This window comes from Hippocampus zosterae, chromosome 9, assembly GCF_025434085.1.
Source record: "Hippocampus zosterae strain Florida chromosome 9, ASM2543408v3, whole genome shotgun sequence".
Lineage (NCBI taxonomy): Eukaryota > Metazoa > Chordata > Actinopteri > Syngnathiformes > Syngnathidae > Hippocampus > Hippocampus zosterae.
The window spans coordinates 18,683,898-18,710,790 of record NC_067459.1 but is presented as its reverse complement, the minus strand read 5'-3'; the positions used below and the strand labels follow the sequence as shown (position 1 = coordinate 18,710,790).

Genomic DNA, 26,893 nt, shown 5'->3' with positions numbered 1-26,893 from the left:
CGTAAAAATATTCCACTCACAAAACGACCCGATGTGTTCATGTAAACTCGGCCGCACACCTCAACGTGCTTTTCAACTTCTGGAGAGAAGAAAAAAATGCGGCCACTCCCTTCTATGGCATACTTGACTCAAAGTGTCTCTTGATGTGATTTATCTCCTCTGAAACTCATTACAAATGTCCCATTTCTAATATTTTGGTCCCGCATCGCTTTCTCTCTTGCGCCCTTCACTCTCTCCCTCCTCCTCTTTGTGCGTCTCGCTCCTTCCACCGTTCCAAATGGGTTGCCCACATCCTCTGAGGCAGAAGTGTGTCAGGAGATCGTCATGTGTGTCACTTAACGGTGTTTATATGTGTCAGAGTGATGTAAGGCGACCCTGATGCACATCGAAGAGCCACGCCCCCCCCCCCCCCCCCCCGCTAGTCCTCCTCGCCCACTTCTCTGCCCTCCAGTGCTGTCCAGTCAAACCCGGAACACAAACAAACTCCCAGGAACTTTCCTTCACCCATCGCTCCCATTCGTCCACGTATTCACGGCATTTAAAAAAAAAAATGCATTGCCGTTTGTCGCGTTTGGAACTCCATACCGACGCGGCCGTCGTCAAGACAAATCCGTTCCAAAGGCAAAGGTCTTTTTGCAGGAATGTCTGAACTGTGCCGAAAGCAAAACAAGAAAACACCCATTTCAAAACACGAGAGCGCACACGCGCGCAAACGCAACCTCGTGATGGAGGCTTCGAGAGGGGAGACAGCAGGATGCACATTTGCTTCCTCTGACTCAAAGGGGAAAGGTTCCTTGGTAAATATTGATTTATGAGCGTCCGTGTGCGCGTGCGCCGACGGCACACATTAACGGCCGCCGCTCGGGATGTTCTTCGACTTCGATAACTTGCGCAAGCGCTCGGAGCCACAAAATGAGATCTAACGCACACGTTTGACGACGAGAGGGAGGAGAAGAGCGTTGTTGTGAAAGAGCGCGGCGCTGTATAATGTCACACGTTTAATCAATTGTCAAATTGGTCGCCGTGGCACATTAAGTAACGTCTAATTGCAAAAACAGAGCGGGGAGATTAGAGGGAGGCCGAAAGAGACAGAAATGCTCTGTGCAGTCGCCCTGATGAAAACCATCTGGATGGAGCGCACTTGCGACTTTTGCTGAGACCGCAATTAAAACACACATACACAGATGTGGCGGTGGACGCGTCTGTAAACATACACACACACACACACGTGAATTTTAACACTTGAACAAAAATCTGGGGAACCCCCCTCCCATTTACTGGTTTGACCTCAGCATTAAAACAAGCACAGACGCACACAACCGCCCAGTTTGTTGGCATGTGGTGCGAATTAGGCCTTGAACACCACGTCTGCCCGAGAGCGAGGGTGCGCTTTTGTCTCTGGTGCGAGTGTGTGTGTTGGCAGGAGTTGGGAAGCCAATGTCTGGCAACAATAAAGGACAATTCCACCCAAATTACCACCCTGATTACCACTATATTAAAGAACCATTTATGGCTTTCATAAACGCTAGAACAGAGCAGAGGTGATGCCTGTCTCCTCTCCTACGCCTCTATTCATAGATGTGCCTTTTTGTGACAAATACACATGGGGAGGTCTCAGTATATATATACTGTATATATTCCAACAGTATTAGGGTGTAGTGGATTCATGCATCACTTTGTGGAAATGCACCACAACTGAATTATACAATTGATTCATTCCGTTATAAAACAATAAAAATCTAATGAAATACAGTGTGACTTGTGCATCAAATCAGTTTTCCCAGTTCAAACGATTCGACGTGCTATTCTTCTGTTTTCAAGAGAGAAAGGGGAGCAGTGTTAAATAAAAACAAAAGTGACTGTCAACAAATATACTTACTTTTAGGATGTCTAATCATGGTATGACTGCAGTACAGTAATCCCTCGTTTATTGCGGTTAATGAGGACCAAAATCACAGATAAACGAAAATCCGCAAAGTAGCAACCAATTAACATATACAGGTAAAAAAACATATATTTTGTAAAGTCCGCAAACAGTCTGGGAAAAGCTACAAAACAACAGCGAGTCACATAGAGCAACATATACAGTACTTGTACTCCATGTACATGGAGAAAAAAAATTATGAATATGTTTGCTAAATCCGTGATATACCGAATCCGCGATAAACGAATCGTGAACTATCACGAGATATAAGATATCCTTTATTCGTCCCACACTGGGGAAATTTACAGCCTCCAGCAGCAAGAATGTATGTAGAAAGAAGAAAGGAGAAAGAGAAAAAACAACAACAAACATCTTTCAATTAAATACAATATGAACACAAATGGATAAATCGCAGTACTATTTACAATTTTCCTTCAAATCATTTGATTATTATTATGATTGTTATTTTTTATTCATCAGCCTGACAGCAGTCGGTAGGAACGAACGTCTGTATCTCTCCTTCTTGCAGCGCGGGTGTAACAGTCTCTGGCTGATTCACTGTATTCCCATATCGGATGTGTGCCTTCTAGGGGTGTGGCCTAGTGACTGACCAGGTGTGAGAGTTGGATTGCGAGTGAGCGTCTTTTGCACGAGTTGGCTGTCCTACAGCAACTACTCCTTGCGAGTGACCTCATTTCGTGCGCGTTTGAGTATTTGCCACGTTCAATATGTGGCTCTCCTTGCCCACACACGAGGGCATTAAAGTACCTCAATTTCTCCATTTCACTTCACTCGAGCAGTCACATATCCCAAGCTTATTCGTAACTCAACGTCTGACTCACAAGACAAAAACATGATAATAATAGTAATTATTATTATAATGATTGGGAAACAGTTATTACACTTCCACTGCACGTTCTTATCGATCGCGGTGGTTATTTCTGTAGTTATTTGACATCATTATTGACAAGGTTAGGTATTGCACAACTCACGTGTTTCCACACAAAATGGGAAATGAGCATAAAATCGAGTGTGAGGGAGGGACCGAATATCTCCCAGATTCCGCAGTTGTGGAGGTGTGAGAGTAAACAAGTCGGCTGGAGATATATCGTGAATATGGCTCCACTTTTAGTGTTGGCAAACAGTACAATGACGCACTGCTTGGTGACTTATTAAGAGGCGCTGGATGGGCTGATTGCATACACACAAATGTCGCTTACATGCAAGGTCATTTTCACCTTTAGACCATTTTAGTACAGGGTACTTTTTATATGTTTTTTGTATGTCAATTATGGTATCACCTCAAAAAGACATTGTTTTCCCCTTCCAACACAGAACAGGTTTGGAATACTTTAGGAATTTTCACTGCGGTTACTTTTTATTTAGGTTAGTGGGGTTTTTTTCAATTAAATTACTTATGTTAGTTTTCACAGCAGATTCATGAGTTTTATTTGGCTTTTTTTAATGCTCCATTTTAGTTGTTTTGATTAGTATTAGTTTAAAAAATATGAATCGTGTGTAAGATTAGAAAAAAAACATCACAGTAAGTATTGCATTGTAAAAACAAATATATTAAAATATATATTTAGAATATTTTGAGAACAACCATCCACTACAGCAATTGCAGTACATAATACTGCTTCCAAAGTTCGCGGCACCACAACCCTAACATCTTAAATAAAGCTAGGACGGTCTCACTTTGCAAAGTTACAACCCGATTGTACTATCAACCTTAAAAAACGAGATCACTTGTACTGTAGCATCGCGTTTCCGGCTGAATGAAGTGACCAAAACAAGAAAGCCATTCCAAACACACAAGCCATAAGGACGGCTGTCGCCGAGGAGTAACCTCACCTGGTGGCGCTTTTTAATTGTCTGCCGCTAGACGACGTCGCTTCTCGGCGACACGAAGTGAAAGGACCACAACTCCCAGTCAACTGTTGGACCTTTCTTGCAATCGATACAGTTGACATGAACCCCAAAGGCTCATGTATTCAATTAACTGATTGATTATGATGGGGATGGCGTCTTTTTACACATGTTTGAAAGTTGAAAATATTAAAAATCTGACATGTCCACGCAGAAAATGCAAACTCCACACCGGAAGACCAGAGTCCAGAGTCAAACCCGAGGCATCTCCACGTTGAGGCGGACGTGCCAACCGATCATCCACAGTGCCGCCCTAATGACAACATGCCCTGGAAAGCTGATTTATTTTTGTGGATCCCATTTCAAAGTTGTTTTTTTTTTAAATTGTGGCGGCTGTCTCGTCACCATCCTACCAACTGTCGTGTTAAAGTTACTGGAACGGTGTTCGCCACTGCGCGGGCGACGCGCACGCACCCCTTTCAACGTAGTCAAGAAGCTCTCCTCATTGTTGGCCCTCCTCACTCATTCCTCATCTCCCATGTTCACCCTCCCTTTTTCTCTCCGTGACCTGGGTGAGCTGGAGCATTGTAACACACATGCACACACACTACCAAGTCCTCCTAAACGACCCCACCCCCCCAACCCTCCCACACACACACACCCCACCCCCAAACCCAACTCTCTGTTCCCCCTGTGGCATTCCTGGGGGCGCACTGCACCTTTAAAGAAAATATGAGAGAGGCCTAAGAGGGAGGCCCAACAACAGAGTCTTTGTGCTGCCGAGGAGAACACACACACACACATACGCACGCACGCACACACACACACACACACACACACACATCAATGGTGTCAGACAGGTTTTATGAGAGTGAGAGAGGTAGGAGGAGGGGGAGGAGGAGGAGGAAGGGGAAGGAGGGGTGACGAGGTCAGCGCTCAGCTTGGAGACCCGAGAGCACACAGTGCGAGTGTGTGTGTGTGTGTATGTGAGTGTGAGTGTGTGTGTGTTCTTCTGACTTGTCATCGCTCCCCTCTGTAAATCATCGCCTCTGACACAGGCTTTAATAACAGTGCATTTTTTAATTCTGCAGGGTCACCCACATGGCGATGGTGAGGACCAGTCTCGTCCCGTAACAAGGTTCGGAAAAACGGCTGACAACTAAGTTTCTTTTTAACGAGGGAGCGAAGTGTGTGTGTGTGTGTGGGGGGGGGGGGGGGGGTGCGACAAAGAAAATCCATTTGTAGAAAAGCAGGGACATTTTCATTTAGCTGCGCACATGTGCGTGTGTCAACTAAATGATGATGTTTGAATGGGTGACTACCGGGGTTATAATAGTTTAGCATTTTTTATTATCCTTCGTTGTTATTTTGCTTTGGCTCTTTTTAAATTGTGTTAGTTTTAATTAGTTTTCAGAGGAAGTTTGTTTTTATTTTTTCAGAAACTGCTTTGGTTTCGTTGAGTTTTTGTTCGTTTCAGTGTTTGTTTGATTCGGGTTATTGGTCGCAACATTAAAATAGAAGTTCACAAAGTATTTTGTGATGAAGTCAAGTAAGCTACAATTCTCAAACAACCTTCCTTCTGGAGCTACGGACATCTAGTAATACAGAAATACACAATTTAAAATGAACCCCAAAAGCAGCTATGTTAGTTTTATGAACATAAGTAGTTTCAGTTCAGTGCCCCCCCCCCCCCCCCCAATGATTTACTTTTATTTCAATTTGTGCGGCGCAGAACCTGAGATTGCACCTTGAAACCAATGACAATTCTGTGAACATTTTGGACATTGCACACAAGAAAAATGCTCGGATGAGCTCCTTTTCGCTCAATTGGACTGCGTGTGTGTGTGTCTGGTTCAGGTTGCTAAAGCAAACAGGTTTGTGTGTGTGTGATGAATCTGGTCTCTAATCCATCCAGTGTGTTTGGGCGAGACAGGGAGAGAGAAGCAAAGTAATCTAAACAGAGTGAAGTCTAGAATAGGGAGGGAAAAGACAGGTGGGTACCATATGTTGGAGTAATCCATCAGCACTGACTGAGGTCCATTGTTGATGGCCAAAACGAAACAAACGTGGCCCCCTCTCACCTCCCCAATAGTCCAACCATCGACTCCTCACCCCTCCCTCCCTCTTTGGTAAACAGTCCCCGGGGCGAGCGCAGCGTTGCTGTCATTGGGGGAGAAGGAGGAGGGCAGGGAGGAGGCAGGTGGGATCACATTTCTTCACATTGACCAAGAAGAAGTTGGGGGGGGACAAGGAGTGAGAGGCCCATTGTGTCCTGACTGTGCTAAACTGAGCACGTGAACGAAACACATTGCAAGTACAGTACGTCTGAAGGCGATACACTGCTATCCATATATATCTACTACTCCCCGGAGGGAGGGGGTGGGGGGGCGGGGGGTGCAGGCAAACAGGGATGGATGTCGTGGGTGAAGACGCAGAGAAAAGCCCGTCACACCCAGCTGCTTCTCAACAGGCCTGCATGCTTTCTGATTTTGGATTCGGTGGGAGAAATGGCTTCACGGGGGAGGGGAGGGGCTTATTTTCCCCCCGATCTTTTCTTTAGTTTTGTCACTTTTTTCGGGGGTTGTTATTGAAGCTGAAAACCGAGCTGGAGCCGAGTCAAAGCATCACTTCCTCTTGGGTCACCGCCGTGATCCCTACTAGCCTCCGTCCATTGGGCATCGTCGCTGGTGCACCTCCAAAAGAAATCCAGTCTTATTCTGACTGACAGACTACGAGTATTAATGTCCTCCTATATTTCACACTCTTTCGGCCAGATTTTCATCAACAGGCGCAAATGCGCTCCACGGAATTTTTTTTTTTGCCAGCGCAAGTCTTGTATATTGTGTTTGAGAATTGGGCAGGCCGTGCTGTGTGTTTCGGCAGACCGGGGCGTTTTCTATTACGTGCCCTCCGTGCGTCTTACAATTTGGTTGACAGGAAGTAGACGGTACCTTAGACCACGTGAGACCAGGTCTAAATTGTGGTGCGGGCGGTTAGGTTGTCACACACCGATGCATGATTGCGTTGTGATATTTTATTTATGTTAAATAAGTACCTTGATTCCCCCCAAAAAAGGTTGACTAAACACATAACTTGCCAGCAATTCCTGCCATTTTCAAGTAGCATGTCTTTCTTGTATCATAGTAAGTTAAACCGCTCTGACAGAAAGACAGAATGTTTCAAACAACTCTTGTAGCGAAACTCACTTGACAGTGCAGGACTATCAAATTTCTTAAAACACCAAGCAGAGATTTAGATCATGATACTGCATACCTTTTCTTCTTTTCTAAAATCAAACAGATTTCACTCTTGTATGAAGCTTGACAACTCAGATTTTAAAAATTATTATCATGACACTTCTGTAGAAACAACTCAACGGTGTGGTTCATTGCCCTTTGGAGATTTTATTACAGTGCAGTTGATATATTTTGGGAGGTGGGCAAAACCATTGGAAAACCCCCCCCAAAACATTTGCTAACCAGCTGGCATCATCAGTTAATCTAATACTTGATTCGGTATGCCGAGTGTCAAAATGAATCTGTCAACAAGCAAGTCAATGAAACTACAGAGTTGAATTTTGTATTGTTATTGTTGCGAGGGTGCAGACTCCTCAGGAAACTGGGAGTGGATCACCGTTTCCTGGATGTAAACATATAGGAGTTGGGTGCAGATGGAGTCAAATCCTGCTAAAGCCCCCCAATTTTACAGTGAGTTACAAACAGACGACGCTGTGCCAAGTCTTTGCCCCGTTCGTCTGAGTCGTCCTTTGCTACAGGGCTTCTCTTTCTCTGGAATTAATTATCTCCCTCGCCAGGCCTCGCAACCATTTGTTTCCACTCAGGGCGACTTCAAACCGGCTGCCCACCTCTCGAATGGGGGAATGGCACCTCAATCTCTTGCTGAGCTGCAGCTATCTGAGACACCTACAGAAACATCAGCCGACCGCAACGCTCCGCAGCGCCGGTATTTAATGTAACGTTTCCGCAATATAAAGGCTCAGTTTGAGAGCTGAGGTTTTCAAACGGCTGAAGGCAGCTTCTTTTAGGCCCAGACTGACCATTAAAGAGAGGAAAGACCGTGCGCTCGAGCCAACGCAATAAAAACGCACAAACTCCAAAATGGAACATCAAAAAAAAAAAAAATGCTGTCATACTCACCGATTTTTTTATTTTATTTTTATTCACATCCTATTTTTCACAAAAAGCGACCTGTTTGAATACCCAGCAAGGACGTTGTTTTCCAGATGGTTCTCTTCAGTGCGCAACTGTGTGGCGGAATGAGAAAACCTCCCCTTCCCGACACTCGTCTAACGTTTCTATTGATTCGCAGGGGTATAGACCTGGTCATAAATGCGAGATGACTGAATACCCAGGACTGCTTTATATCATTACATAATTTACCATCGCACTCGCATGTCAAATCGTAAGAAGTCATAACAACAAAGGGCCTCTCTGCAATGACAGAATCCAACGAGGTGAGAAAGGCCAGAAAAAGAGAGCAACTCCCTTCCTGGCAATATAAAAAGGGGCTTCCACTTTAATGTGAGCCGCATTGGAGTCCAACCGGCTAATTGATGGCAAATAGGTCCACACACACACACACGCACACACAGCCGACATTATATGGACATATGCAGTTTCCCTGTGGTTTCCAAAACAGCTCGTTTGGCAAGAGAGGAAGGTCTCACTCCAGACAGACTCAGCCCACGACGGAACACACACACACACACTCTCTCTCACACACCCACACGCACAATATATTAGTTCACCCTCATCATGTACAAGCTAGGACAGTTTAGTAGCTTGTCATGCTCCAGGGCAGAAAAGGCCACTTTGCTCTTATTTGGTTGACCTCCGGAGTTGAAAGCGCACCTCCTCCCCAACAAGAGTAAAACCCTTTAAGAGGGGAGCCTGAGCGGGGCTGGGCCACGATGAGCATAGTTCCAGCCTGGCAACCAGGCTGCACATATGGAAGCCGTTTTACTGTTATTATTAATAACCTAAAGGAGAGAGTAAAAAAAAAAAAAAAAAATCAACTAATAACATATGGAAGAAACTGCCAAGACCTGGCTCAGGAGACAGAGTGAAAGCATACTTACACGTAAACAGAGACTGGCTGTCATGTGCACAGAAACACACACACACACACATGCACTCACAACAAGACAAATGTACACACAAAGGCGTATTGGTTAGTCAGAAAAAAAAAAAATGTTCCCCTTCAGTGGCTTGTAAAGTATTGCCTGCCTGCCTTGATAGAAATAAACTTCTTTCATGTTTTGGTTCAGAGAGTTTTTACACCTGGCTGTGGCTTGGGGGTAGGACACAGCCTCACGCCCAGCCCTGCACCACACACACACACACACACACACAGCGGAAGTGGTCGAAAGATCAGTGGTTGGCTGCTGCGCAATATGAATTGATGGAAGCATAAGACCTTGAACTTTAGAATTTTGGTGGGAGGGGGGGGGGGGGGGGTCTGTTGGTCTGCTTATGCAATTTATATATCTATATACTGTATGTGTGTGTGTGTGTGTGCAAACTATTTTCTAAAATTTGTAGCTACAAAATTGCAGTTCTTTTTGCGTGAAATTTCCTGACAAAATCATCAGTAATACAACCACGTTTTTGATATTAGTCATCACTCCCATCACTGAGAGTCCCCAAAAAAGCCACGAGACGAGGGAACAGTTGCATTCTTCTCCTCCCCTTTAACGCTCATCTCTGCTTGAAAATTGCCCACACGAAGAGCCGACACACGCAAGCTAATTAGCGACACTTTAGACCTTTACGGCAGCTGTTGTGTGCATGTTGTGCATGTGTTTGGTGTGTGCATCTCTCCTTGTTTCCCAGGTCATTACTTTGCCGCTTTTTAATTGTTGCACTCTTGTCTTAAAGAGACTCTCCTCTCCATGTTCACTTCTTTGTAGGATGCTGAAGTACCGCAACGAAGGACTTTACGAAAGGGAGAGGTGAAACGTCTTGTGACCTGTTTGATCCACTTGCTCCCGCGGAACTTCAAAAAAAAAAAAGTGTATCGAATGATTGCTACATCCGCAGCTGCTTTTATACCTGAAAACAAAACAAGTATCTACTAATTATTGCACATATGCAGGACACCACAACAGAACGCAGCTTTGCTCATTGACCCCTTAAACTGTTACTATGGTGATGCCCTCTGCAGATTAACTGAACAGTTAACATTTTACCCCCACTCCCCCACATGAAAAAAAAGACTTTTCGGAAAGTCTGCCTCTGCTCGTGTGTGTGTGTGTGCGTGTGTGTGCGTTATTTACCTGACAGCACAGGCAGGCCCTCTGAGCTTAAGTGCTTCTAAACACTCCCATGGCAACCAAAGCCAACCTCAGCACTCCAGGTGCCCAGGCAAGTGTGTATAACTCAGTCTCCACAACAAAGACGGAGCACACTCACACACACACACGCATGCACACACACACACACGCACACGTGCGCGCACGCACGCACCCTTTTTAGTTGTGTTGCTATCTGTCTTTTCTTGTTCTGAGAGCCTCTTGGCTGACTGGGTCAACCAACCGTGACTGTGTCCATGCAGGCTTATCTGGCCTGCTGAACCATTTCTTCAGTCCGTCTACATTTTATCCATGTAGCCTTGTTGCCGGATTGTAGACTCACAACAGACAGTGAGCCAGTTCAAGTGTGTTTATACACTCTTGGTCAAGTCAAACTCTCTGTGATAACAGATTTGATCGGCTCGGAATTGGACAGAACCACGGCTGCACCAGAGAACCACGTAGGATGTATAAAGAAGCAATACGAAAGTAATCATATGAGGACTGTCATATTTCTGAATCTTAGCTAGATTCTAGTGCGTGGATGGGTAAGTTAAATGCTGGAGGGGGCCACAATTTTTCATTCGTGTTGCTCGGGAGCCAAAACACTTCCATACCAGATCTATGACAAAAAAGCTATTTGAAGTTATGTATAAAATATGTGCTTATGTGCGGCATCCATGGTCTTAATCTTTTTTTTTGTTCCCAATTTACCTTGAGTATTTTGTGGGAAATAATTATATGTTTATCAGATATATAAAAAAAAAGAAAATGTCTTATTTTAAAATATATATATATTATTATTGTTATTATTTTGATTAATCAACGGGTCAATCAGAGTGCAGCCGTGGGTTGCCCGTTCCTGATCTAGTCTTTCGATAAGCAAAAGTCAGGAAACCAAAACAGTGTAGCCGGTGCTTTGGAGACTCTTGGAGGAAGTTGGTGTTCTATAGCGTTCCTTGTACTTTGGCCTATTCAGCAGTGGGTGTTCTGTGATGCTTGGCAACCCAGCCTGGCCTCTGGTGACCTCTGACCTCCACTGACCTCAATCATAAAGAGGACAGCCTGGCTAAGACCAATGTGACGCTTTTAGGAGGTGACAGCACTCAGAGAGAGGCCCGCTACTGATTTAGTGGCCTGCGCATGACAGTGGGAAACAAGCTCGAGGTTACACTCCCGCAGACACACACACACACACAGATACACAGACACACACACACACAGTGAGGAAAGTGCAGACATCAGTGTGCAAGAGGACTCCACCGCTCATGCAGATGCACGAGCATAATGTGATTAAATGAAATCCCACTGCACTAAGAAATCAGAACGTGTCGTCAGGAAATGTCTCTCTCTTTCTTTTTAGCAGTCACCCCATCACCTCCATCTCCCGTGAACCCCTGACCTGAGAGTGAACTGTAGAGGAGAGCTTGAGGTCACCCAGGACGTTAAGTGTCGCAGTGACCAGCATTCACCTCCCATTACTTTGCAAGTCTTCTCAGCACCCCACCTCCCCCCGGTAACCAGCCAATCCCAATCGTTCCAGGTCCACTTATTAACATAACGCACATGCATTTGGCGGCAGAGCCATGCCGTCATCAGACTGATCTGTGGTCCTTTCACACATGCGCCAGCAACACTTATCACAGTATCAGTGTTTGTGTATATCTGAGATCTGTATCAGATCCCCCCGATCTCCAGTCATCACTGCGGCTACTTAATTACACCCTTCATTAACTCACATCACTCACATGCACGTGTGAGTGTGCATGCGTGTGTGTCCAGAATAAACTTGTCCATTCGACTGCATTAGGACCAATTAGAGTTTGAGGACATGTCGACAATTTCAAAGGGATGGTCGAGAATTATGACATGGTTTTGGAGTTACGTTCATCTCGGGACAAGGATTAGTTGTTAGTACCTATCAGAGATGGTTAAGGACTTCAGAATGCATTATGAGCACAGAATACTTGACAGATTGTTAGGTGTGAGTCTGTGGATTCTTGTCTATCTTGCTTCAGCTGGACCAATTTGAGGTTAGGGCCCTGAGAGAACACATTGACGCCTTCAGAGATCGGCTAACGTGACCGAAATGCCCCACACTGGGACTTATTTTCATGAGTGGCCGATTGTCAGCGACTAGGTTTGTTGGGATTCCAATTTGAATTGCAGTGCGCAATGCCGCAACATCGCAGACAAAACAACCCCAAAAAAATGTCGTCATATAACATGGATGGATGTCAGAATGGATGGATGGATTGATGCGTTTGGTTATAGGTAGATAGATAATGCATTGCTACATTGACAAGTTCACATGCACCTGTAGCTAAAAAGTGAAGCGTGGAGAGTCTGGCCTAGAAATGCATTGAGGGCAGTCAATGTACGAGGCTAGCTTTTCCTTTGCAGCCAAATATATACTGCATATATATATATATATATATTTTTTCGGTGAATAGGGGATGTAGTTATTTAACAAAGATAGTTAAGCTGTTGAATGCATTATGGCCCCATGAAGAATGCTATATTTGTGTGGGTGTTGTGTGTGGGTGTGTTCTTGTCTATGTACCTTTAAGAGGATCAATTCCAGCTTGAGGGTGCTGATATTTTGGCACACTAATTTACTGATTGCAAATGAAGAAATATTTTTAAGGATAAGGTCAAGGTGGGTTCATCCTCGGCTCAGGATTAGGTTAAGACCCTTAACAGTGATAGTTAAGGGCAATTGGAGGTATTTTGGCATTACAACTATGCTATATGTGAATGTGTGAGTGTGCATGTGTCGGGCTAAAAAAAAAAAAAATAGAACATGACAAATGGGAGTTTGCCTTGAAGGTCCTGACCAATTTGTAAAACTGCTTTTTTCCTCAACCAATGTGCCACTGATAGCCTTGGGCAAGGCAAAGCATGACTACAATGCGCCTCTCACTTTCTATTTGGCTGCAGGAGTAATTTAAGGCCCTTGGCAGAAAGAGAGAGCCAAAGGGGGGAAAAGCCCAAACCGACGAGTGGCACTCCGAAAAGGAAACGGCACCTTTTTGTCGCCATTTCTCTCTCCTTCCTCTCATCTCTTCTGCTGTCATCGCCAGCTGCTACTACTACTGTGGCGGCTGGAACACCAGAAGCCATTAATTGATGGCGAGGGAAAAAGAGGAGACAGCGATGTAGTAGTTTACTACAAAAATGAGGGGGGGATGAGAGATGTAAGGAAAAGGAAAGCAGTGCAGACACCTGGTTCTCGTCAGAACACACATACCGTTTCGAGGTATGCAAGGATTTATCCTGCTTACATTTCTCGTTGGCGATGCATCATCGCATGTCTACACCCGTGCGCCTCAACAAAGTGCAACAACACTCCCACTTTTCCACCTCTTCTTACTACGGCCCTGTAACGCCGCTCTTTGTTCTGCCTCTCTCCCTCCCTCCTCCCTCTTCCCTACATGATGGGGCAGAACTGGTTTTACGCCCCCCGCCCCCTTTCCCTTTCTCTCTACTGCTGCTCTGTTCTTTCTGGGGAGGCAGACAGACCACATTCCACAGGGGGGCCCAGGCGCCCTTTTTCTGACACATCTCAGCGCTACACTCCTCCCTCATCCCTCTATTCCTTCTCTTCAGCCGCACGAGTGACCACCGCCTTTTCTCCCTCCCAGTGTGTCCCTCCCTCCTTCTACCTTCAAATCCTGGCGGCCTGTTAGAGCAATCTGTCCGATCTCTCCTCGTGCCACCCAAAACACTCACCGGACTGAGCCTGAGCGACACCTGCACAGTCCAATGGGATGTCATATATAAATAATGAAGTCAGACTGTTATTTAGAAACCGCTTTTGCTTTATTAGCGGAGCTCTCGCTGTAACACTGAGACAGAGAGGCTAGCTGAGGGGTTTGGCAGGAGGACATTAATGTGATTTCTTCCAGGTTCCCAAGGGAAAGATGACAGTGTCTTCCAAACAAGGCTGTTAATGTTAACTGGGATCCGATGCAATAATGAAAAGTAAAATAGAAAAATATAGATACATATGTTGGTGAACAAACAAACAAACAAAAAAAATACGTTCAAAAAAGGAAAACACACCAAAACTTTGATTAAATTAACTCAAAATTAACTACAAAATTAACTACAATAACTATCACTGGAGGGGAAATTGTTCTTTGTTTTCATCTTTATCAATGAATATCATATAAAAGCGTTCTGTGTTTGTTTTACATGTTATTATTTTGGGATTGCTGTACACCTGCACGGAAGAAGGAAGGTCAAAAAGTGTGAGAATTGTAGTTTACTTCATTGCGCAGCACTTGGCGACCTTTATTCTCATCTTACACTCAACAAATGTTCCAACAAATACTAAAATTGTAATTCAGAATTTGTTTAATACGACAAATTATGGTCACCTGATTACTAATATGTAGCCGCAACACTCTTTCTAGGTGTGGTTAAAATCTGGAGGAAAGGTTACGCTCGTCTTTCACAGTCTACTGTGGGCCGAAGCAAAAAAAACAAAAAACAAAAAAAAAGAAGTTCAGTGAGTGAGAGGAAGAGAAAAAGATGGAAAGCGAGAAGGAGGTATGTTTGTGGTTGGTAACTCGCTCAAGAGAGGAAATACCAGCATACACACACATACACACACACAGGTGCAAAAACATCTAGAGTAAAGACCCGTCCGAGAGAAGAAAGACTTGCTTTGTGTGTGCTACAGGTTGGGTGTTTATGTATGTGCATTAGTGCAGAACTGCATGTGTGTCTGCGTGTATGTGTGCCCTTGGCTGAAGGTTGCCGAGGAAGCAGGGTGAGGCATACAGTCAGGGGAAGGCTTGGGGAGGGAGCCCCAAGCTGGAAGTGAAGGGCCTCGAGTGTTCATTAAAAAAAAAAGAGGCTTCATCACGATAATTAGGAGGAATATTTTAGCAGGCAGCGGTTTCCTCATCGACAACATGAGCATGTGTCATGATGGAGCCAAAACCCAAGGCACACTTCCTGAAATTTGTCATGTGGACCAGCTGAAAGGCCCACACGAATAGAAATGTCCATCCAGTAAAGTTGCTATGTAAAACTGCTTGTGCCACACACACACATACACACAAAAAAAACAACCTACAGAATACACACAATCAAATCTAGAGTTCTACTGTAATGCTAGAACAGCACAAAATCGCAAACCAAGGGCAGGTAGACACACATTTTACTCAAGAATACTGTTAATTTACAATAATCGAACTCAAAAGTAACATGGTCCTCCAACTCATTACTCGAGTCAGTAAAAAACTATTTCAGTACTGCGTAACCAGTGAGTAACTTCTGATTGAGTTTTAATCCAATTCGAATCAGACACAACCCACAATCAAGAAATAATCAATCATCTTCATAGCATAAATAAAGGTTCATTTTTAGTCTTACATTTTTGTGTACTCTCATGACACAAAACAATTGGATTTTCTCTGATGTTTTTTATTTATTTATTTTGATGTTGTTTCTTTATCGACTTTCATGAAAATGTCTCACTTTGGCAGCTTTCCTTCGACGTGAGGCCGCAAAGATATTACGTGTGGTCATGTGACTTCCAGATTCTGTTTCATTGGTCGAATAGAGGCAAACTTCACTCGAGTCATGTGACGGCACCTACGGCGCAAGTCTGTCTTATAAATACAGCCGTTTAAAAAAATGATTAAAAAGGAGCATTTCTTCTCAACAAAAAAATTGTCGAGTGAAAGTAAAAAAAAGGTAGGTTGCATTAAAGCTACTCTGAAAAGTCCAATGAAGACTATTTTTAAAAATGACTAAAGTAAATGTCATGGAGTACAAACAGGGCATTCCTACCCACCTTTGCAGCGATTGCCACGACAAGATGTGGTTCAAGTAGGTGTGTATAAATGTGTGTGTGTGTTGTATATAATGTGGGGCTTCTAAGGGCGGATGGGGGGGGATGAGTGGAGTCTGACGCACTGGAGGCAAAATAAACAACCTAACTGGAGACGCTTCATGCCGATGTGTCATACACACAAACACTGACAAACACTTCATGCACGAGGGACAAAATAAAACAAATGAACACAAAACGCTGACACACACACACACGACGACTATTGTGCGTGCCCGTGTTTGCATTGCACTGCCAGATTCTCAACGTGGGGAGGGGGGGGGGGTGGGAATGGCTTCAGAATACGTCTTCAGTTGGGAAACGTTTGCATAATGAAGAATTAACAGTGCGAGCTGATTAAAGGGCGGACGAGCCAGTCTGACGAAAGTTATGTAACAACCACGTGTGTATGTGGAGTTCTACACAACATACTGTACATATGTTGCAAAAGCGGGACGTCCTTCAACTTGCCGATCATGATTAGACAGATGCGTAGGAGAATGCGCACACACACACACACACACACACACACACCTGTTGCTGTTGCAGGTGCAGTAGATCTACTGGGCTGATCTCTCCATTTGTGTCTCCATTGGAGCCGCCCTCTCTCCCTCCTCCTCCGTCTGATTGGCTGCTGAGGCTGCTGACTCCGTTCTGGCTGGACGGTGTCGTTCGAATGGTCTCAGAGGCTGATTCCACCATCATCACTGGCACCTGATGGTAGGCAGACAGGACAGGACGGGACGGGATGGTTGGGGAGGAGAAGGGGGGTGGGCGGCAGAGAACAACACGGGTTAAACAAAAGAAACCCGGGCAGTTTTAAACAGAAATCCTGCTCCTATCTGAGAGGGTAAACAAGTCTGGAAGCTAAAGCAAACACATGCCAAGATAGAGAAGCAAATCGTGCGTGCTCACGTGTGTGCGCGCCCGTGCATTTTGTGAAAAGGGCTTTTGGTCGTGAACCACCCACGCACAAGTGGCCACAAAGCGACACCTGAAGCAGACTTTTTGTCTGCATGTAGATGTGTGCGTCTGGGAGCGTACGCGCGGATTAGGATCAGACAGGCAGCAAATCTAAACTGACAAGGCTGCTAATACCCGGCGATATAGTTAAAAAAAAAAAACCCCACACACATTTCTCCAATAATCAGAGGTGGCATGTGTGCGCCGTGTGCAAGCCATGAGCAGGTTGGTCTTTGACAAGGCTTGTTTGAAGCACCTTCAGAGGGCCTCTCTAATTAGAGCGCCCTCCTTCCACAAAACTAGACAAAACGCGCCGTTCCTGGATGTGTTGTTGTTTTTGAGAAACAACGCCTTGCAAACACACAGGCACATTTGCCATCGTTAGGGAGCGCGAGCATGGGAGTGCGGAGACGCACACGCGCGAGCGCGCCCGTATAGCTCACAGAAGGCGGCTAATACAAAACAAAACAAAGCTTCATGCAAGCACGCAAGCTGCGAGCTCCTAATGGCAAGCTCAATCTCGCCTTTCTGCCTGATGCAGTTTGAGAAATTAACACACGGCAGACGAGCTTTTGGATGGAAACTTCTGACGCGTTCCTTCCTGCATCCGAGCGGGTACACAAAATGCCATCGAGACATTCTATCCGCCAGCTCTGTGGGACTGAATCTGTGTGCGTGCCCGTGTGTGCGGCTTTCAGAGCAGCACAACTTGTGCCTTCTGTGGAAATAATAAAAGACATTTCATCAGAGGTTCCAACTTTTCTTTGCCTCAGAGGGAGTGTGTGTGTGTGTGCGCACATTTTCATTGCGAAAGTGCGACAGCAGGTGAGGTTGGGATCGAGCACTTGTGGCCCCATTAATGGGATGTTGCCAGATGCTCGCTGTGGGGACAGAGGCCTAAACGTGTTTTTGTGCAGGTGGAAAAGATGCAAGTTAAAAGGATCAGCCGTTCGGAATTCCACAGAAACGTTTTCTGCTTTTGCTATATTGTGGTTCTGGCGCATGTTATTCACACACTGGATACAGATTTTACTTAAGTGTTGTCACATCCGAAAATAGGATTTGCTGATAAACGGCAGTGCCGGGATGTCATTATTTCAAACAAGACACCAACTCCAATTCGCCGCCGGAGTAAATGGCAACTGTGGGTTTTTGATAAATCGTTAAAACTCATTTTTTGGAGCCTGGAAAGAGCTCAAGTAGACTTTTGTGGTGACATTAATGCTGCTTAACAACTACAACATCTGTTGAGGAAAAATCTCCAAATTGAAGGCTCGATTACAGACAGATTGTGCAACCGCAAGATGAAGTCACCCAGTCAGGGTTTTATAGAAAAGTGATGGATGCCAGTTACATGTGTTAAAGCATATTGCGATTTCATATCGCTGTCACCATTCAAGTTGTCCATCCATTCTCTTCCTAGAACAATAACTAATTTGGTTGACAGACATTTGCCATCCATCCATTTTCAACACCGCTTATCCTGAACAGAGTCATGGGCGGCGTTGCTTGGCTTCGGGTGGAAGGCGTACTTCACCCCGAACTGGTCACCAGTCAGTCACAGGGCACATATTGAGACAAACAACAGTGAACCCCCACATCGTCTCCGAGTGGGAATCGATCCCACACACGTCAGGCGAGTGTACACCTTCTTCATGAAAAAAATATATAGACCGCTCAGAAATATCACCCCAGTAATGTCACGTTTAAGAAATACAAGGCGCTAACAGTCCGCTAAAGAATTCTTCCTTAATAAGCATAAATCAAGACTACAGCACTTCCTCCCCACCGGCTCCTGGCACCCATCCGCCGGGGAGGCTATAGCCTACGAAGTAGAGCGTTATTGTGACATTCAAAGCTAGTCACTTAATCTCTCACCTCACTCCGCTACCCGACCATCTCTCCCGCCTCCATGCTGGACCCCTGCTAGGTCAAACTACTCCCCGAGGTAATATTATGAAGCCATGCATAGTGCTGAGTGATCAACAGATCCACTGACTTTGCGGCGCGCTACAAACTCTTGGCGTCATCACACGTCTCACCGAGCATGAATCACCCGGCCGCCTATCGGGGCCCACACTGTGCTGTAATGGACTTGCGCGCCCATCTGCCCGCTAACGCTTCCTCATTGACCTTATTAGCAATATGCAGTGGAGATAGAGCTCGTCGTTGGACAGGGACCTAATGGGGAAGTGAGCACATAACCTGTCTTTCACTCACACACACACACACACCCACACACACAGTCAATGTGCTCTGCCACTCCGAAGGGTGTGTATTCTGTCATATCCTGTTAATGGGTGTATATAAGCTGGTGTAATGGAGGTCGGCGAAAAGGCAGGGGCATAAATCTAGCCTGAAGTCTTTGATTAGGCCTATGATGCACACACACATAGACACATAGCTCGAGGTCAAAGTGTTTCTGGCAGCGACGAGGAGCGGCTGGTGAAAAGGCCTGCCTCGACGCGCTGGGCGCACTCTGCCTGCGCGCCCGTCTTCTTCGCGGCGCTACAAGATCCGACCCCCTCAAGATGAACCTCTGACCTGAGAGTGCATGCGGGAACAGACATTCCCGACGAAGCCCAGGGAGAGGGTGGAGGGGGGACACCGCGAGAGGGATGGAAGGATGAGGCAAGGCTGATCAGAGAGATAGAGCAAAAGGGAAGAAGAGCTGTCTAATTGGGATTGAGAAGACAGAAAATAGGACTCGACATGTTCCTGATGACACCTAGCTTTGTACTCGAATAGATTAGCTCACAGCCAGGTTGCTTATGTGTATATGTACAGTATGTGACGGCTATGATTGATGAGCGCGGACCGGTCCTTGTTTTGACATGAAGCTTGTTCAGATGTTCCCGAAAAGATTGCTCTCATAATCAGCCACGCTCTTGACTGTTCCTTCCCACTGCCTCGGGGGTGTGGGGAGGCGACGGCGCGGGGGGGGGGGGAGTTCAAACAACTTCAATGGCCAGCGAGCGACTTCACTGGCTGGTTTTGTTAGCGGGATTGCCTCTGTCAGATTCCTCCTGGTCAACGGTCATCACCGCCGCCGCCGCCGCTCCTTAACCAAGTTCGCTCGCGAGTATGTTGTTGTGAGAGTCGGTGGCGAGCAGGCGCGCCAGTCAGAGAGTTGTGTACGCTGTGTATTTATGCGCGCATCTGTGTTTACAGCAGCTTAGTGAGATAATAAGTCTTTATCGTGTTATGCCTCATGTGGGAATATTTCCAGCGGTCCCAGAACGCCTGTTCTGTTTCCTCCGCCTTGCATCAGCTCACAGGAACGCTGCTTATTAGGCAAAGAAGTGAGGGAATAAGTGTGGGCGGGGGAGAGGAGGAGGTAGAGGGGGTGGAAAAAATGTCTGTACCGGTATGTGCACTCCATCCAATCTACTTTCATCCGACTCTTGAATCATTTGTCTTTCCTTGCCCGTGGTTGCACCTGGTAACTAGTGGCAGGTTCAACCCTGGAAAACATGAAAGTTCTCCCGCTGAAATAGAATCCACACACACACACACGCACACGTCTGATCTTTCATTGTTCAGACCGTATTTCCCGGCAAGTAAGACAAGAAATGTGCGAAATCGGAAGAATCTGCGTTGAAATTGAACGCAAAGCGTCTTTCCGTTTCCGTAAACCGGACAGGTGCTTTGTTATTGCTTCCTGTTTGCTGTTAGCGCCCACTAAAGTCATCCCCTTGAACAAGACACATTCAGGATTTCTCTTAGTGAAAATCCCAATTTGGGTTTTTCCTGCGCTTGGGCAGCGACATGTACTCCATACAGACGAGGTATCATTTCGAGATATTTTACACACCCATCGTTTCACACCAGCTCAACGAAATGATTCTGCTCTAAAGCCAGTCGCCAGATCAAACCCACCAATCAAGTCCGGCCTTTTAGGCCTCCAATTGATATCGCGTGTGACACACACATAACTAGAAAGAGAGAGCAAACATTTCAACTTGTTGACTCAAAAGATTTTTGAGTACATTTGCATTTGTGTAAAAGCAGCTCTGAGCGTCACAGAAACAAAAGCGGTCGTCCTTAATCCTCGTTTCGGGGCATAAAACGCACCTCCGGTACACTAGCGGAAAAAAAAAAAGTACTTGATTTTCAGTTGCACATGATTCAAATGTGTTCAACTAACACAAATCATTTGTTTATTTTTGAGGGAAACAGGAAAATGATTTTGCTTTGCCACATTTTAATCATTTGCAACCGATGAATTTGAATTAAGAAAATCCAAAGGAACTTTTTTTTTCTTAAGTAACTTGTACATATATTATAGAAATAGAAATTTTCAGTATATAATCAAAACTTATTGTTATTACTGGCACCTATTTTTCTGACATCCATCCGCCTTCACCTTTAAAAAAAATCCCCACAGACCCGTAGTTTGGTCACCACTGCTGTCGAGGACCAGAAATTTGATGAATATATGGCAGAGCGTTTCTGAGTAGATTATTAGCTTTAATATGAGCGTCGATGAGGTCATGGAGGAAGCAATAACACACTCTCTCAAGCGTACAAACACGCCGAGCACCAGATCATCGGATTCTTCCTCTGCAGCTGGCCGTGAACGCAAATTAAGCACGCCCGAGGCAGGTAAACTTCAAACTCGCGCTAAATGCTAACAGGCTAACGGCGGCGCTCCGGGCCACTCTGGCTGCCTGCCAGTGCTAACAGGTTGGTTAACAGTGAACAGCTCGGGCTGGATGTCTGCGGTTGCCCTGGCCCTGCTCCAGTGCGAACAGTTGAACGCTATTATCGCACAGAGAGTCCTATCGCGCGTGTGCCGATATGTGCGAGCGACTTCAAAAGAGCACTGTCAGGTAGAGGAGAAGCTAGCCCGGACCGTTGTCGAGCCTCGGGTGTTCAATGAACGGTCGTGAAGCCGCGAGAACCGAATCAGACCGGACGCGGCCTGTGGCTTTTTATTTGTGCATTTGAGTGAATGATTGCATGTGTGCGCACATGTCTGCGTGGTGTATTTTTGTGAAGACAAAGTCCCTGTTTACAGAGCCCATAAAGATTAGGCTCCCTCGATCAGGTGGGCTCTGGAGCCATAGGTAAACATACAGAGCATTCCGCACCCATGAGATCGCTCGGCGTGTGCGTGTATGTTTGTGTGACCGGGGCAAACATACACTCTTGGGCCCTTCCTTCAGAGAGCAGTAAGTGATTTACCAGCCTGCCGGCCACTGTCGGTTAGAAAACAGTGAACACAGACACAAAAGGTACACACAAATATTTGTCCAAGGAGCGGACTTCATGCGCACCTCACTTATCGGAGGCCAGAAATCACGGGTTGTGCATTCCAAAAGAGGTCAAGTTCACGTGCAAGTGATCATGAGGATGAAAATGGAAAAGAAAAAGAAAAAAAAGAAGAAAGTTCCCCTTCATCTCTCCCCTCTGTCCAGAGAAGTAAATGGAGGTCAGGTTCATGCTCAGAGTGGCGGAAGAAAGGTGAGGCGAGAGAGGAATGACTGGCTGAGAAAAAAAAAAGCTGCGCGTCTTTATTTGGATGTGAAAGCAGCTGAGCAATTAGCGGCCGTGTCCTGAGAGAGCGCTTTATTAGGATGACCTTCAACTGTGATGGAAGGGAGGCAAGGAGGGAGAGCCAGGAGCGAAGGGGGGGTGACGGTTGCTAGAGAAATTCTGATGAAATTGTGTCACTCGGGAATATATATATATATATATACCTTGAAATGGTGAAACGGTCAAGTGTGTTTAGGCTATAAATGAAATGTCAAGGGAGCTGTTTTGAGTCCGAACACCGGGACGAAGCACGGCCAAATCGATGAATCGATCGTTAAAAAGATGCGGCGATTTGTGATGGGCTGAAAAACCGGTTGTTGATGAATCAGGACTTTTTTGGCTACTCGGCTGCAACAAGCAGGTAGCGACTCGCTAAGGGATGGGCGACGAGCGGGCCCGCTATGAGTGGCCCTTCGATTTCAAAACAGGAAAAAGCTTATTCATGAATACATTTCGAAAAAAGAAATAGTCGGTGAAAATGTTGTTTCCGATACTTTTGAACAAGAGTATAGCCTCGAAGTTCCACGGTCCATCGTTTATTGAGCAAACTTTAAGCGCCAAAAAACTATTCCTACTTGAGCTATGAATCCAAATCGACCAAGGCGCACTTGATTTAGGTGTAAAAATGTGCCTTTCCCTTTTTCCCTAAATTGCGGAAGAGATAAAAAAAAAAAAGAGGAACTTTATTTGCCAAAGAGCTTTATTCCCTGCCTTAAGGTGACACAATTTACGATCGGAATTTGCATTACAAGGACGATGAGTTGAGTAGATTTAATATTACCTGCGAACGGGGCTTGGGGGGGGGGGGGGGTGACGGCAGTCGTAAAGTGTTACAAAGGATTTAAAACAGTGCGGTGTATATAAATAAATAAATATCAAAGTGGACATCATAGAATATTATACGCCGGGCTTTCAAGTCGGGGCACTTTGCATTTCGGAGTTAATTAATAGATTGGATCAGAGCAAGTTTAATCAAATATAATTGAATAAGAGCACAGTAAAAACAGGCCAGACGTTAAAAGGAGACACGGGGAGGAAATGATAGCATGTCCACTTTTCAAATTAATTGAATTTCACTACTTTTGAACTTGGTCCAAGCTGAGGTAATTCATTTACATGCTATCCAAAAGTACTAAAACAAGATGATATCCACCAGTGTGCACAAATAACACACCCGGACAAGCATGGAAAGTAAAAAAAATCAACACCGAACCAAAGACTCCTCAAAGTAACTGTTAGTTTTCTGCTCCTCTTGCGCTTTTCTTTTCTTTTTTAATCACACTTTTTTTTATTTGCCTCACATCGCACATATTATATACCGCATTATATTAAAACATGAATAATTTCTTAGCCGTTTCTCACTGCGTTAAAAAAAATGACCTCTTTATAATTTAGCACAGAGCGAGAAAAAAAAATAAAAATCTTTGTTATATAGTGACAAGCATCCTAATTAATAAACGCAGAAGGAACATTGAGAGTCGTCATACTAATTTGGAACATACTAATATTAATAGAATAATTGATGACACAGTCTAAATAAATGAATAGAGTCATTCGTTTGAAAAAGGGCCGCCTTCCATTCAATTTAAGACCCCCAAAAAACTAAAGTCAGCCTCTCAGACAAGGACATTAACAAGTGCTCTATCACCAGAACAGAAAAGGAAGCGACAAACTAAACACGCACTGTTCACTTTTAAAACACATCAATATTTCAGCTCCTTTATAAAAATTTGATGAGCAACACTTGTACTTCCTGCCTCGTTATTTTCATGTGCTGTTTAAGGACTTCTGATTGGGATATTTGTGCGGAATCCGCAAATGGCATAATACAGTATTTTATTTTATTTTACTTTTTTACTTTTCGATGAGAGACCTCGTGTACAAAAATAGATAAAGCTGTATCAGGGAAAGTAAAGAAAAAATAAAATAAAATACTGAGAGAGCGAGAGGCACATGGGTCATTACCATCCTTATTACTCCTCATTAACATACACCCGCTCACAAAGACATTCTCCCGTACGTGCATGAGTGTGTGCGCGCGTGTGTGTGTGTGTGTGAGCACAAGTGACCAGGCACGTGCATGCTGTCCGTGTTCCTGATGTGCACATGCGCGTCAATATCCAAAAGTGACAAAAAGGAACAATATAATTGGAGAAATGTACGCAGTAATAATAGGTATTCAGAAAATGATAATTCATATTAAACAGGGTGCACAAAGTCAGCCTCATTTGCATGTTTTAGATTATATGCATTTCAAAAGTAATTTCCGCGGGGCATATGAATGACATTAATTCCCGGGCGGGTTCTGCTATAGACCTCAAACTATCAAACACTCAAACATTTAACAGATGAAGAAAAAAAGGAGATTGTGCCTGGACGAGGGTACATTTCAAGGTTAAAGCCACTTATTTATTTATTTATCTCCCCAAACTTTATTTCAAGTTAGTCCGCGGCTGAATTTGAGACTTTTGAGTATTTGTTCAGTTGTCCCGTACGCATGAGTGTGCTTTCCGGTACCAGTCTGAGAAAGACATTTCTCTTCCTATTCAGCAAGCGTTTCCTCAGCAATAAGCCTGAATAGCTGTGACTCACACTGAGTCATGTGGCTGTGTCAGCTCCACAGCCAGACAAGCAAAACCCAGCAAAGGCAAGACTCCAGTCGCCCACCAGAAGTGACCCGAACAGAGCGGGGCAGAGGGGGGGAAGGAAAAGTGATGAAAAAGGATGTGGCGAGCAAAGGGTGGGGGGGGGGGGGGGGTGGATTGCGGACGGGCGGGAGACAGAGGGTTCCCTCTCCTCGCCTGCCCGGGCCGAGAGGAAGACCCCAGGGCAGGAAACGGGCAGGATGAATGGATGATTCCAGTGGAAAACTCTGGATACCACGGACAACATTCTTGTCTTATTAGCGAATCTGATCCGAAGGCACATTATAACACTTGCTGGATTGCGTGTGTCTATCGAAAGTGATGCGGTGAGCACGTCAAGCTTGATGTGCGGTGTGCATGCGTGCCTATTGTTTGGTGGCTTGTCTTTGTCTGTAAACAGAGCTGCTACTGCCGGTGGCTTAGCGCGTCATTATCCCATGAAGAACTGATGCTTTCTGTACAATAAAAAAAAAAAGCTTGACATTGGTTTGTTTGACACCGTGCGATGCTCTCCAAACAACCACCAGAGCAGATACGCGCTCGAGTGCAGCTCACATGCATGCGAATAGAACAAGGAAACGGAATAACAGAATCCCTGGCCAAGTGCGTTCGTTTGTCCCTGGTTTGCCGTTTCCCCGAGATCAAACGCTAGTCAATCTTATGTCGTCTTATTTTCCAATAAGATCATATCTATAGTGTGTTAAGAGTGGATTTGTCCCCAAAAGGGGGTGCAAAATAAGTCGGGGCCAACAATCTTAAATATTAAACATGGTCAATAATACGCTATTGCTAATTTAGAATATTTATTCTACTGATATATTGCTAACGCTATATTTTATATTGCACTTATATTGAACTGTGTACAGTTCTTTTCTGAAACATTTATTTTGTGCAATTAAACACCCCCCCCCCCCACTCCTCCTAATTTTGCTGCTGTAGACTGCAAATTTCCCCAGTGTGGGACAAATAAAGTTGATCTTATCTTATCTTATGTCCCCATGTGTGTAAGCTAAACTGTGAAACAATGACGTGAACGGATTGTAGCCAATCAAAGAAGCGCCTTGAAAAAAAAAGCACAAAATGAGTTCTTGCACTTCATGTTGGTTTGCTGTTTCACAATTTTGTGCAATTTTGTGCCTTGGTTGTTGGATGACTGAGTTTTTTTTTCCCATGCATTGAGAAATATATGAATAGTGTCTTTCAGCTGTATTTCAAATGTTTTTTTATTTTTTATTTTACATCTGGTTAGGAAGTGTGCGGTACTATATGGCACCCCAATAGCTCAGGTGAAAAAGTATGGCCGCCTCCAGCATTCAACGTTGTGCTATAGGGTCACGTGGACGCCATCCCGTCGCAGGCAGTCGCAGGTTACCGTGTCCGGACTTCCCTGCAAGCGTAAAAAGACGCTTGGCGACCAAACGACCCGGCGTCGTCTCAAAGTACGTCCGTCACCCACTACGCTGCCGCTAGCGGCATAATCTGGGAATTGGCGCAGCTCATATGCCGTTACGTACAAAGTACAAGTATAAACGGTCGTCAACGGCAATAGAATGTCTCATGACCACCATTCGTAGCCATAGGTGATTTTATGGAATGTGACTTCAGAGAGCACAAAAAAAAATAAAAAATGGGAAGGTGGAGGGCACGAGAACAGATCCCCCGGGTCAGTGAAGGAGGGATAATTTGAGCCTGAGAAACATATTTGTTTCCTCACTTTTTCTCTTTCATATTGTTCCCAGCCAGTCAAAGCGGATCTGTTCATCCGACACGCAAGAGGAAGACGTAAAGCGGATTAAGAC

General features: G+C 45.0%; 1 protein-coding gene across 3 annotated transcripts in view; it reads right to left on the bottom strand.

The window, feature by feature from the left end:
• Positions 1 to 26,893, bottom strand: part of foxp4 (forkhead box P4) — an 86,407-nt gene that overhangs the window by 37,879 nt on the left and 21,635 nt on the right. For 2 of the 3 annotated variants that reach the window (XM_052076862.1, XM_052076863.1), the window contains exon 2: positions 16,483 to 16,662. In XM_052076862.1, coding sequence (XP_051932822.1) covers positions 16,483 to 16,653 — 171 coding nt within the window. In that variant the 5' untranslated portion in view covers positions 16,654 to 16,662. Of the gene's footprint in view, positions 1 to 20; positions 774 to 16,482; positions 16,663 to 26,893 lie in introns of those variants that run through there. The other variant, XM_052076864.1, reaches the window with a different exon arrangement.